General features: G+C 44.1%; 1 protein-coding gene across 1 annotated transcript in view; it reads right to left on the minus strand.

Moving 5' to 3' along the window:
• Window positions 1-13537, minus strand: part of COL23A1 (collagen type XXIII alpha 1 chain) — a 175207-nt gene that overhangs the window by 14117 nt on the left and 147553 nt on the right. The window contains exons 6-8 of the mRNA XM_069868948.1: window positions 6710-6736; window positions 5217-5243; window positions 4487-4513 (exon numbers count right to left, since the gene is read on the minus strand). Of these exons, the coding sequence (XP_069725049.1) occupies window positions 4487-4513; window positions 5217-5243; window positions 6710-6736 (81 nt within the window). The remainder of the gene's footprint in view (window positions 1-4486; window positions 4514-5216; window positions 5244-6709; window positions 6737-13537) is intronic.

Here is a 13537-nt window from a genome sequence, read left to right on the forward strand (position 1 = left end):
ATATGTGGTCCACCCTCAAATCAGGGACAAGTGTGGGATTTTCAGAAGTCCTTAAGTGACTTAGCAGCACAAATCCCACGGCCTTTCAACAAGATCCGTGCTCCTAAATCACTGCATAGCTTTAAAAAAAAAATAAATAATCCTTTTTTTAAAAAAATATCCTTTTGGAAATGCTGAACACTGCATCCAATTATGTCAAGTCAAGAGTCTCGCACTGAATTAAAATGTCACGGTTAGAGTATGAGGATTTAGAAGACTCTAGTTTAATGCATTTTATTTTACAACACCAGCACTGTTCATATCAACTTTTATAGGACTTTGCTGCTTGATTCACAATGGGAAATGGACCAAACGTTAAACCCCATCACTTTTATGTCCCTCTACTTTGACAAAATTCCCCCTAAATTCCAGTGAGGTTTCACACCCAACGAGCCCCTCGGAACGTAGCCACAGTAGTGACAATTAATTATAAAACAGCAATAGCTCATTGTCAGCCCCAAAGAAGGAACAAAAGCAACTCAAAGCATTACAGCAAACCAGCAGCAACAGATGTGATGTCTACCTTGAGCACTCGGCGGCTAAAGACAAGCTGATCATTAGCCAGAAATCCATGATTGAGGCGGGGAAAAACCATCTAGTCAGGTAAAGCCGGAGGCAGAAGAGGAAAGAGCAAGAATTGAGGATGAAAACACAGCAGGAGAGTGAGTTTTATAGGCTTTAACAATATATAACGTTTTTTCCTTTGATAATTATTTGATGCATGAGGAGGAAACAATCTAGGTAGACAACAGGGGCTGTTTTAATGTTCTGGAAACACTGGAGCTTGGTAAGCAGTAAACAGACATAGGGAAACAAGTATCTTTTCATTAGTTTACTGCACAATAGGATATTCAAAGCAGCTGGGGTACACAGGATTCCCCTACTGCAGGGCTTTCTGCAGAATAAAGAGCATTATTCCAGTAAACCCCGCAGGGGATATATCCCAGCATTTCTCCCGGGACCAAATATTATAATTTTTTTCCAAGACTAAAATGAATACTGATGTGTTCCCCAGCCTGAAAAATGCAGATAAATCTCTCAGATTTATTTGATGCAAAAACAATGTATTCAGACCATGTCAGTAGTCATTCCTATTGTCTTTCAGCCTTTCTATCTAGGGACAAGCAGTAAGACATTTCCTTTCTTAGGACACCACTTGCCTATCCCTTTCCCCCGTCCATCCCTGCACACATCCGTAGGAGGGACCAAAAGGATGGAGCGAAGCCACAAGAAGCCCCTTGGGAACACACAGCACATCCTCCAGGAGGATTCTGGAAGGTTTCTAAGGAACAAGCCTCTTCACCAAATTGCCCAGGGAGCTTTTAAACCTTTCACACAAATAACAGATAACCCCAAAACTCAATTTTTAGGAGTAAATATTGCATGGGTAAACCCGTCTCCTGCCCAGCCTCCCAGGACAGGCTTAGCAGCAGGCATGCACAGGTACATCGAGCACAGATGTTTTAACACCATCATCTCAGAAAGGGAGGGAAAAAGCAAAAGTCAGATTAAAAAAAAAATAAAAAATCACCAACCCTGGAAAATAAACCCCTCCCAATAATTATTTTCAAGCTCTAGAAAGAGGCTTCAGCTCAGCCCTCACTTAGATACAGCCATTTTGGAGAGGAAGAATGCTGAAATCCTAAGATTTTTGAAAACCAAGATGATGTCACATCAACATTAAGGGGCATGAAGTGCTCTTGCACCCAGCCAGGCCATCCAAATGCTACAGAACTCACCAGAAAGGCTCTATTGGGTGCAAAGGTTTTTGTAAGTAGACCCAAAGGACCTAGTTTTATGTCTTCTTCTGTGCATGAAGATACACAAGACCATTAATTGGGACTTTCCGAAAAGTCCAATGCAAGGCAGAAACTGAAACTTTTTTTTTTTATCCCTTAGATTGCTGAGCACCATCCAGTTTAACACCTCCCAAGCGCAGCCCTATCTGTTTCCATGTGAAATGACAATTTGCATTTGCTTAGAGGCCAAACACACCGTATCCTACAAAATCCAACCACTGCACATTTAATTTTAAACAATCTCTGTTACAGATGGGGCCATGAATGGTGAACAGCCCCGAGGGCTATTAAATAGAGACACCATCTCTGACCCAAGGGACATTGGGCACCAGTTTATTGTGTTGGAGTTACACATTCCTGCTTCAGATTGACACTTTCCCTGATGAGTCTGGTCATGGGACACTGGGCTAACTGGCCTTTGGGTCTGACCCTGTGTGTCTGTGGAGCCTTGGAGCACAGAAACCTTGAATGCTGGCAGTTTCCAGCTTTAGAGGACTGGACTTTGCCATCTCATATAAAATAAAATAAATGAAATAAAACAAATATGCATACATCTGTTTACTGTGAGCTCTGCAGGACACTTCCCATGCTGAGCTTTTATCTGCAACGTGAGCTCAGCAAGAACTTTTAGCAGAAAGTAAGAGAGAAAAAGCTACTTTTCTATCTGCAGCCTAAACCTGTTGCTATAGAGCCAGCCCTGCATCCCCCAGGGCTCAGGATACGGGTGCTGATGGTACTGGTGCCGTCTCCATCAGCGCTGGCCATCGAGCAGGAGCATGATGCATGGACCATTGAGGACAAGAGCATCTCTCCCACGAGTTGAAGTCTCTTTTCTCCCTCTTGAAAGTAAACCCTGCGCTGCTGCCACACGCCCTGCTCATCCGCTAGCCCAGATGGGCAAAGATCCATCAATCCCATCGTTTGTCTAAATGTCTGAACTGTCAGTAAGAACGAGATCACCCAGGCTAAGGAAATAAATGCAGAGCAGTCAGCCCAGTGCTGGCTCAGGGAACGAGCCGTGCTCATCAAAACTGTCCTTTTCGGAGGTATATTATGTTTGATTTTAAGAGATAAATAGAAGCATGAGTATCAGGACACAGCAGCATCCTGCTTCAACTCCCTCTTTCTTCTCCAGAGCAGAGAGAACATCTGCTCTCGGTTTCTCCCTGTATGTATTTCTCAGTATATTTGAGGATGTTTTATTCCCCATCCTGGTTAGTTGAGGCTGTGCAACAGCCTCCCTGATGCCATTTGCAAGCAGTGTTCAGTATCTAAAGGCAACTTGACACGATCTCCAAAATCACCCTCCAACATCTGCCTTCGACACACTCACACGTGCACGAATCTCTTTTTTCTGTCCCCGCTGGTGGCAGGTGCTTATTAGAGAGACAGAAAGAGAAGCAGTGCAGACATGAATTCAGTAACAAATCCCTAATTGCTTTCATCTCACTTCCACTGCAGATTGTCCCTCCAAAGCTGCCCCAAGCATTATTCTATACTCATCTATCATTCCTAATGACAATATTTTTGTGTTCACTGACACACACTATCCCCACTTCATCACCCATAGACAAGCACATTTATGAGGGTGGCAGCACTAGATACATCCCTAATTATTTATCCTCCTGCTGATGCAATGACTTGCCGAGACACATCTTTCAAAAATCAACTAAACAAAGCTGCCACTGAAACTTAAGGAAGAAGACAGATTAAATTAAGAAATAAAAAATAATCTGGGCCAGGTGGTATTAAGGAGTTTGATAACCAATCCACAACCTTGCGTGTCTGGACTCTTAAAGAAGCTATTTGCAAAGCCAGGCAGCGGTTGTTAAAACTACTTGTGGCCATGGCATCTCCTGCATCGCCTGAGCCACCAGCCCCAAAATCATCCACAGCCGTGGGCAAGGCGTGAAAACTCAGGTCCATGTGCCACTGAATCACGTGCCTTTTTGAAGTATGTGTGTGGGCACTTAGAGAAGGTTGAAGCCTTATGCTGAGCCCCTCCTCAGCCATGTAGGGCATAAACCTATTGGAGAAACTTTACGGGGCTCTCTGATCCCAAAGGCAATGTTTCCAAAGGCACCCAAGGTGGTTGGGAGCTGCTTCAAAAATGGCATCAACTTCAAAGAAGTGACTTAACAGCTTCTAAAGGAAAAAAGAAAAATGGCTTTGAGGCATCTCTGCTCAACATTAACCACTCGAGGTCCTGGCTATGTTTCCATTCTCCCGTGGAGGAAACTCAGCAAGACAGAAGGAATCTTCCATCCTGCGTAACATGCTGCCAGGTCTTTCCTTGGGACACCAGCTCTTACCATTGTGTACTGGTGCTCTAACATCAACAAACGTGTTCTCTCCATCAAGAGAAACACGGAGTCTGTCTGTGATACTAGAAGAAGGAATTGGGAACAGAAAAACCCTGGAAAAGCAAAACCCTTCATAAGGTAGCTCAAGGTCTTCAACCCTTGTTTCTCCGTGTTCAAAGTTAGGAAAACCACCACCATAAAGAGCTCCAATGGCAAAATTAAACATTTCCAGAACTGTTACCATACCTCAGTTTGCTGCGAGAAAGCTGCACAAAGCCTTGTTTTGTGTGGTGACCAAACCCAATTAGTTTTTAGAATGATTCAACATGCCCCGTCACTACTTACCCTTGGGCCGATGTCCCCTGCTTCACCCTGCATGTTGGGCAAAACAGTAAGGGTCAGTTATCAGAATTTAAATCTCCACCACAAAGGACCAAGAGCAGGGTCAGCTGGACACGGGAAGAGCACGCAAGGGAAGTGACAAAGTCACAAGAGTCCTATTGCTTAATGTATTCAAAACCAGGGAGGAGATGGGCTCGAGACAGCACAATAGGGAAAGATTTTGCCCTGGCAGATGATAAAACAGATAATAAATCAGAAATAGCGGATTGTTTCCAATTCTAATGCTCCTCCAGCGATTGCTTATGTTCTACACATGCGAGGAGCAACATCACTTTCAGCACAGTAATGATCTTCTTTGGCTGCTCTCATTTTGTGGGAGGATGTCATGCAAACAGAGAGTGATGGAGCCCACAGCCTTGCTCTTGGAGGAAAGCAAGAAGAGAGTTGTACGCTGCTCTTCTAACCCTGAAGGGGTTACTAGGACCCTTACAGCATGGATGAGCTTTAAGGTCATGCTTCTTCCTCCTAAACCTTTGCAAATTCTTTCTGCTCTCCCCCTTCCAGGGCTTATCCAAAAGCAACCCAAGAACCTGCTGTCATGGCTTCACATCCCAATAAAACCCAGTCGCAATGCCATGCTGGCATACCGGGGTGACCTGAACTGAGAGAATTACACCAGATGGAGGACAGACAGCTGCTTCCCCAAAAACCCACATATTGATTTAGTCCTTACCTTTTCCCCTTTTGGTCCTGGAGGTCCCTGGAAATATATAACAAAGATTCAAGTTCAGAAACAGCAGTGCACACACGGTCAAACCCAAGGAGATTGTACTCATCAATTCACAAAGTTGAGTCATGTTTGCTATTATTTTAAGTTACAACTGCTATTATTTTAAGTTACACAGCGCTTCATACAAGCAGCAGGCTACCAAAAAGCAGCAGTGACAGAGGATCAGAGAAGGGCCAGGGCAGGGTAAGCAGCGTGACAGCCGCTTGCAAACACATGACTTGAAATAAATGCAAGAGATTTCTTGAAGTATTAAATCACTCCTAGAAAAACACATGCTCAGCATATCATTACAACAATTATACATCTGTTAGAAATAAACAAGGAGGATAGGCTGCTTGCTTTGGTCTATCTGCTGAAGACATAAGGCATCTTCCCTCTAAGCAGCTCTTGGTAAGACAGGCAGGTCGAAACGTGCAGCTCCCAAGAGAAGCCACAGAGAATCACTTTGGTGTGCCAGCTCTGCATCCTCCTTCCAACACTGAAAAAAACTGAATCTTGGGCTTCAGCCCCATTCACAGTGTTTTGCTGAAGTGGGACCCACTGGGGGAAGGTCAGCACAAAGGTTGACTGCATCCCTACCCAGCATCCCTCCTGCAGTTATTTTGGCTCTAAGCATGGCCGTTGGCCACCTACTCTCCTGGAAAAGATCACGAACGGTCTGTTTTGAGTTTGTCCATTTGATACGACTGTTTTTTTCACTGAGATTTTCTCTGCCTCTCACCTAGAGGTCTCACTCCTGCCTCAGGAACATGCACAACTCGCAGCCATTTGGATCCGTGTTTATGCCAAGGGCAGTGGGTGCAGGAATGTGCTCCTGGGTTTCACCTTGCTTTTCCACCACGTCATTTTGCTAACTCAAAGCCAAGCTGTAAGCACAGTGGTGTGAGGTGGCCTTCCAGTTTCTTGGATTTTTTTCTTTTCCAATACTTTATTTCCAAATTTCTTTTCATTTACATTTGTCATCTTCAGGAGTGCAATACAAATAAATCAGCATAATATAAAGTTATATCCAAACACTCTCTGACTTACTAAAAATAAGTATCTGGAATAACTTTTTGATTCCAAAGGCTGAATGACTTCTCCCCACTTTGAAAATCAGTTGATTCAGGACCAAAGATTTCAAATGGTGGAAAAGAGAGGGATTTGGGCACAAGGGCAGCTGCAACCTCCTGAAGCCGCTACCAGCAGAAGAGGGAGAAACAGCTGAGATGAGCTGACAAGTAAAGAAAAAGCTCACCTCTAGGTGTGCTGGCCAGCCCTGGCTCAGAATTTAAACTTGTGCATGTTACAGACCACAGAATAATTTTCATAAATACATTTTTTTCTTCTAAGCAGTTGTATATGCGGTAATAATCAGTAACAGTTGAGATTCTGCCTATCCATTGAAGAGCAGCATGAATGAAGACATGTTACATTTGGCACTCAGTGTTACTTACTGGTTTGCCATCCAAACCAAGAGGCCCCTGAAAAGGGAAGGAAAAGACAACATTATTAAAAAGAAATGATTTTAAAAAACATTGACAAACATAGCAATATCAGTCATGCTCTGAAAGAGGCTCTACTTAGGAGAAGTACAATCTTTGGCTATGTTACTTGTACACCTAATCCTTCATCCATGCAGTCCAGCAGGAAGGTTTCACAGAAGTACAGTGAAAAGCATGAAACAATTTGCAAAGTATGAAGGAGAGGAAGCAACAGGATTAGTGAGAGAACAAGGTGACATTGCTCTGGCACAGCACTCGGGACCCCTTGAGCTTTCTGAAGACTAAAGGAGCAGCAGTAAAACATGCCTGATCTGGGTAAACTGAGCAGATCCCAGTCATTCACTTCAGCCTTGGATCTGAACCATTTGTTTTTTGCAAAAGGACTTGCTGGAAGTCTACTGTTTTATCCAAGATGTGGGGATCAGGCACCACCCTCAGTCCATAATGGTAAATCTCATTGATGGGAAGGGTCGCCTTGGAGGGAGTAAGAGAGGTGCACCTGCCCTGCAGGCAGGCACCTAGATGATTCACCCATCCGTAGTGATGCAAACTGGAAATGCACTTGTATTTGCAGGACCAAGCACTTGGTCACCCCAGTTCTTCCCCAGGTCTCCCCTACCCAGTGCTGCTGCAGGAGTGCACAGCAAATCAACAAGATACACACTTATTTCCCCACTGTTTCTGTCATGGACTCTTATTGTTAATGTATGTTAATACATGAACCCACTCAACACACCAGCCAATAGGCAACTTGGCTTTTGAGAAAAGATGCACGTGGGGAGAGGAAGCACAGATGCTCTAAGACCCATGGACAAAGCCAAAGCCACCCCTGCTGTCGAGACAGAGCTGGTACACAGGCACTTGGGGATGAAGAGTTCAAAACTCAACAGTTACAGTAAATCCCAGAAGAGCTGCATTTCCACCCGTCCATGACCTGATGCCTGGGAACTTAAAGCCTTTCCTCATTTAAACCCAAAGAAGGGGGAACCCGCACAAGAGTTCACTTGAAAATAAATGGGGATTTCTTTACACATGACATTTCTGATACGATCAAACACAGGTTATGCTCTTCATGTGATGTGTATTGTTTCCCATAAGGAACTACCAGTACACAACTGCTTTGTAGCAGAAATGAAAAATATAAATGAATGCATTTGTGTCTGTTTATGTAAAGGCTTGCAGGTCACAACGGGACTACTACTTCTTCCCCTAACACCTTCTCCCAATATTTTATTTCACCTCAATTCCTTACATCATAACACCTGGGAAGGGTATCAGGTCAACAGAATATCTGTCCTGAAACTATGATACTTTGAGATGGTTCACCTGAAGCTTCTAATGCAACTCCCAGACCTTCAGAGGACAAGATGTGGGACCTGAGCAGAGAACTTGCAGCACATTCAACTTCTCAAAGGAGTAGAAGTCCCAGAGACTTTTTGTTTTTTAAATTTACAATACCAATTCATTAGCTTTTAGCTATTCTTGTATAAGTCCACAAAGGGACATCCAAAAGGGAAAAACAATGGCCTATTCAAAGGATGTTTGTTTGAGGGAAAGCACTTAATACTTGAGAGAAACAATATCCATTGGGCTTGCAAAGGGGCTCTCAGCCAGCTGTGCTGATGAATGGACAAGACTCACTCAGACTAAATACTTGAAGTATTTTCTTATTCTGGGTTAGCTATTGAATTGACTCTGTTCTACCTGCTCAGCCAAAGACCAGCGAGAGCAGGGGCAGGGTTTCCGAGAGCAGACAAAGGATTGCATCTGTAAATTAGGATAGAGCATCTGAAATCTGTGCTTGCTTACTTGATTGCCTGCAACTTTCAACAAATCATTGTTTTCTTTTATTTGGATTCTGCTCCGTGTCATTTTAATTAACAATGAAGGAATCTTTAGTTTATTTGACAGCTAAAGAACTGGATAAAAAACAAGTAAGCCTCTATTCCACCAGTGAAAAAACAGCTCTGTAGAAGTTTTCATTTGGGGAGGACAAAAATCGTTTCCATGTAAATGATCAGCACAAAGTATAAGATAAAAAGTGAGTTTTCTGGACACACCATTACGAGGCCCAAGTAAGAAAAAGCATCGCGGTGGCTTCACGCTGTGCTTTTTGCCCAGGGATAAATTTCACTCATACTTTTATCCACTCTCAATTATAAGCCTTTTGCTCCAAATCACACACACGGTGATCTCACTTGACATCATTAAATGTCATGAAGAGGAGATGAACTCTCTGTCTAGGACAAATCTGAGGCCAACACAGCTCTGCAGGACATCTTCCACGTTTGAAGAGGAAAGAAGAAACATTGCAGTCACCTCGATAAAGAAAACTTATCTGCAACGTCTGGCTGAAGCCCTCAGAGAGTCAAGGCAGGAGGAACTAGGTTAGTGAGGAGAGATGGTGACAAGGAGCAGGGATGTGCAGTAATTGCAATTATTCACCTCGCAAACAGTAACGGAAGCAGATGGTGTTCCTGTAGGTGAAATTACCTAAACCACAGTGCATCACCAATGCCATCACCTAGGTGAGCGCATTATTTATATAATGATATAAATTTTATAGTATACTTTAACTACATTATTAATACTATATTATTTACATAATAATATACTACTATATTACTTAGTAACATATTGATGCAGCGATGCTCAGCATGCAGACACAGGTCAGAGAGGATGTTGGGATTCGAGCAGCTGTTGTTACTACATCATGTGCTCTTGCTGTGTGCTCTGGTTTGGCCATGCAATATTTCAACTGCAGAGGGACTATATTCACTTATCTTTTTAAAAAAAGTCTGATTTTCTTTTCATTTTGTTTCACAATGGAGGTTCAGAAGCCTTGTGATGTAGCACCAAAATATCACCTCTCATTGCAAAAGTGAGAGTTATTTGACGCTGAGAGCAGCTGAAGGCTTGGGAACAGCTTTGAGTTTGCCAAAAAGGGAAGGCGTGGAGCTTGCGAGCTCTGACTCACATGCAGAAGCTCTTCCAATAAATAACAAGCATCTCCCCTGTACGTCCCTTAAACTCATTCAAAGCAAACCTAGGTGGCAGCCTGGCTACCTGGCTCCCTGCCTTCCTCCTGCAGCGCCGTAACTGCTGCTGGCAGGGATGTATGTGCTCAAGCAGCATTACAAGAATTTTAATGGGGGAAAATATCAGTGAAAACAAAGCCAGAGATTATTAAGAGGACAACCCTTCTGAGTTGAGAAATCTTCTCTTGTGGTTATTTTTAATGTTTCCTGCTCTGCTAAAAATTAGCACAGAGGTCAGAAGGAACCCCGCAAATTCAAAGGGCTGCCTTCAATCTCTGTCCCTGTGGTTTCGAAAAATGGTAAGATCTTACATTTGAAAAGGAGGAAAGTGTCAGAAGAAAAGAGCACAACAATATTTAAGTATCCCCGCGAAGGGCCCTGGGTCATTGGGCAGCGCGGTTTGCAGAGCAGCCAGGGAGCAGGGCTCATCCCTTCCTATAGGCTACGCTCTAAATCTTTGCAAGCAGGACTGCTGGGGATGCGGTTCCTCAGCACATTTTTGTAGGAGAAGAAAGCTCTGGCAAAAGCTGTGGCCAAGCACACCCTGCCAGACCCGTCACAAGGAAAGTGGGGAAAGGCAGCCAGGTTGCTGTGGCTTCTCCAAGCTTCCCAGCTGGAAGACAAGGGGAGAAAAGGGACAGAGAAATGAAATGCGAGTCCTCTAAGTAGCAGCTGAGAACCACTGGCGCTGACTGCAAATGAATCAAGTACAAGAGACATGCTCTGGGATGTCAGCTCATCCCCAATTACTGCTACTCTCTCCTCCTCCCCAAAGTCCTCAGTGCAGAAGGACCAGACGCCCTTATAAAAGAGCAAGTTTCTACCCCATCCAGTTCCATCTCTGCTACAATAATCATTCGCCTGCATTTAAATATCTGTGAAGAAAGACTACATGTATAAAACCTTTCATATTAGGAATTATCCTGTGCACACAACGACTGCAACGGCTGTGAGCCTGGACAAGTCCTTGGTGGGAGGTTCCTCTTGCACCTGCCTTATCCTTGAGGGGTTCCCGGTGTGAGACCATGAAATCATGTCAGCCTGTGACATGAAATAGCATTGGAAACCTTCCTACCAGGAGCTGCTGTATTTAAGCATGAAGATCATTAAAATCATGATAGCTTCATGTTTAACTGTGCATAAGCACAGACGGCCTCACTGGAATGGGATGGGATTGGTGCACAGGGGAACAGCCCCACACCTAAAGAAATAGAATTTGACATCAACACGACTATAACAATCCTTTACTAATAATTTTCTGTTTCTCTGTTTCTTAGTTTGAAAAAAGCTACATAAGTGATGTTCAACACAAATTCCCATGACTGCATGCAAACCTGAAAACTGCTTTTTCATTACTAGGTAATACTTTTTTCTTAATTTTTCTTTTTTTTTTAATCAAATAGCTTTTACCATTCTCTTCCAAGCACAGAACCGCTATGTTGCTGACAGATGATTATTTTCTAATGTTAGGAAGATTAATTGCTTTATCTTTGAAAAAAATTTATACTAGTCCATGCATCAGTGTATTTTCTTAAAAACAGAAGCAAAGAATAATTGAAAAGAGAGACCCTTATCAGCTTGGCTGCCCCATAACGGATATTTTAAATATAAATATTTTAAACATATTTTCTGGGTAAATCAGTAAAATATCTTTTTTTTTTCTTATTTTCAAAATCACTAGAAAGAGCAAAACACCAAAGTGAGTACAGATAAATACCCTGTTGCTAGATTTGACAAAGAAATGATGGCGAGGGGGGTGTCCAAACCTCCCCAGGGCTGCTGTCACCCCCAAATCAGCCTTTAGGGCACCTGCATCCTAACTGAGTCAGGCAGCGAGGCACTGAGACCACAGCTTTCTGCACACAAGTATCAGCTGATGTATAGCCTTCTCCAAGAGGAAGGCAAGAAGTCATAGAAGTAAAAGATAAGCCAGATATGGGTATTTATCTAACCATTAAGTTGTATTCCTGGATCAAGAACTACTTTAAATGTCAGGCTTCACTAGCACGTTTATCAGGAGGGCAGTCAGTTCTGGATTTAAAAGCATAACTGGAGGTGCTTGTGCGATGGAAGACGTCTCACAGTGTTTTGATTTGGCTTCCCTATAAAGACCAAGCCCTGCACTTGGTGTAGCACAAGAAGCGAGACAACTCTGGAACCTGAGCACGGCCACTGCTGCCGGCACATGTGCCTTACCCCAAGCCTGAAGAGAGCTATGTATACAAATTTTTGAGGGAGAATTCACTGCCCTGAGTTGTTGAGGGTTTAATAGGAAACCATCTTCTGGTTTGGTTCTTTCTCTCCTTTATTCCACTTTCTGCCACGGTCCTGCGTGGCCTTGGAGCCAGACTCTCCTTGTTCAGCCACAAATCCCTATTTAATTTTACAGAGGACAGCAATTAAGGGGTACCCCCAAAATCCATCTCCCTGCAAAGTGCAACCATATATGCAACATCTGACCTTAGTCTTAGGGGGAAGATCCTTGATGGGGCTTGCTTTGGGTGGTGGAGGGCGCTGAGCCTCCCCTGCCCACATTGCCCCTCCTGGCTGCAGTGGTTCTCACCCCTCTCCCAAATTTCTTTCCAAAAAAGCGCTACCTGAGCTCACCTCAGCCATTGCCCACAGCACCTGGTAGGGCTCAGCATGACTAAGCCCTCAAAAATTTCCTCCGAAACCTTTCCTAGGGTCCCACAGCCCACACGGACAGCAATAAATTCTCCATCAGGGGTGTCAGGCAAATGATGCAGTGCAGTAGCCTGATAGGGGCCAACCATGTGTTAACAAACCAACGAAAACTACACAAATCTGTGCTCTGTTCAAAAAAAAAAAAAAAAAGATCTGCCCTCAGACTGCTGGGCGGCCTCTGCCCATTCTTTGATGGAAACGTAGCAGAAAGGAGCAGTAATTTGCTAAAAACTTCACCCATAATGCAAACCAGACTGTGGGGCTCTGCAAGGGAGCAGCCACCTCAGAGCTGGGCTGGTCCATGCCCGGCATCTGGCAGCCTCACGCTGCAACCAGAGCCCAGCACAGGGCACGAATAATTGCAAGGGTTTCCTAAAATCCTTAGGAAACAAACCCAAATCAAAGCAGAACCCCAAACCCTCTCCTAAGTATGTTTTTGGGGCAGTGCCAGCCCCTGCCTATTGCACAGCCCTCCTTTGCATCACCAGCGTGGGCTTCAGATGTACCAATCATGTGCATCAGGGCTTTGTCGTGGAGATAAGACAGATTTTCTCCTCTCCCTTAACGACAAGATGTGCCTCCTTCCAACTGTTTGCAGAGCTTCCACCTTGTTTTGCTGAACGTCTTCTCAAAGACGCTTAAAAAAAATGTCTGGAAGTAAATCTAACACTGATCCAAAGGGGTGGGAAGGAAGCGTCATGCTGGAGCCGTGTGGGACACTGCTTGGGTTTGTACACAAGGTTGCTCAGATAAAATCCAAACAACTACCGTGACAGAGCCTGTTCGTTTTCTCCACCCAGTGCAGAGGGAAGGGAAGGAGCAGCCACAGCCAACTGCCTCGATTCCCAGGCCAGCAGAGCTCCGCGAGGAGCACCTCAGCACGCCAGGTCAGCTTATCTGCTGCTCAGCATCATTTCAGAAGCAAGAGCTCACTCATCTGTGCATCACATTGCACCAGTTTTCTTCCAAAACAACAAAGTGCTTTTATGGAAGAAAGAGTCCCTGACTTCCTCCAAATTTCTGAGGCTTAAATGAGCTCCATGTGTTCCGTGCAACT

Source organism: Phaenicophaeus curvirostris, chromosome 15 (genome assembly GCF_032191515.1).
Source record: "Phaenicophaeus curvirostris isolate KB17595 chromosome 15, BPBGC_Pcur_1.0, whole genome shotgun sequence".
Lineage (NCBI taxonomy): Eukaryota > Metazoa > Chordata > Aves > Cuculiformes > Cuculidae > Phaenicophaeus > Phaenicophaeus curvirostris.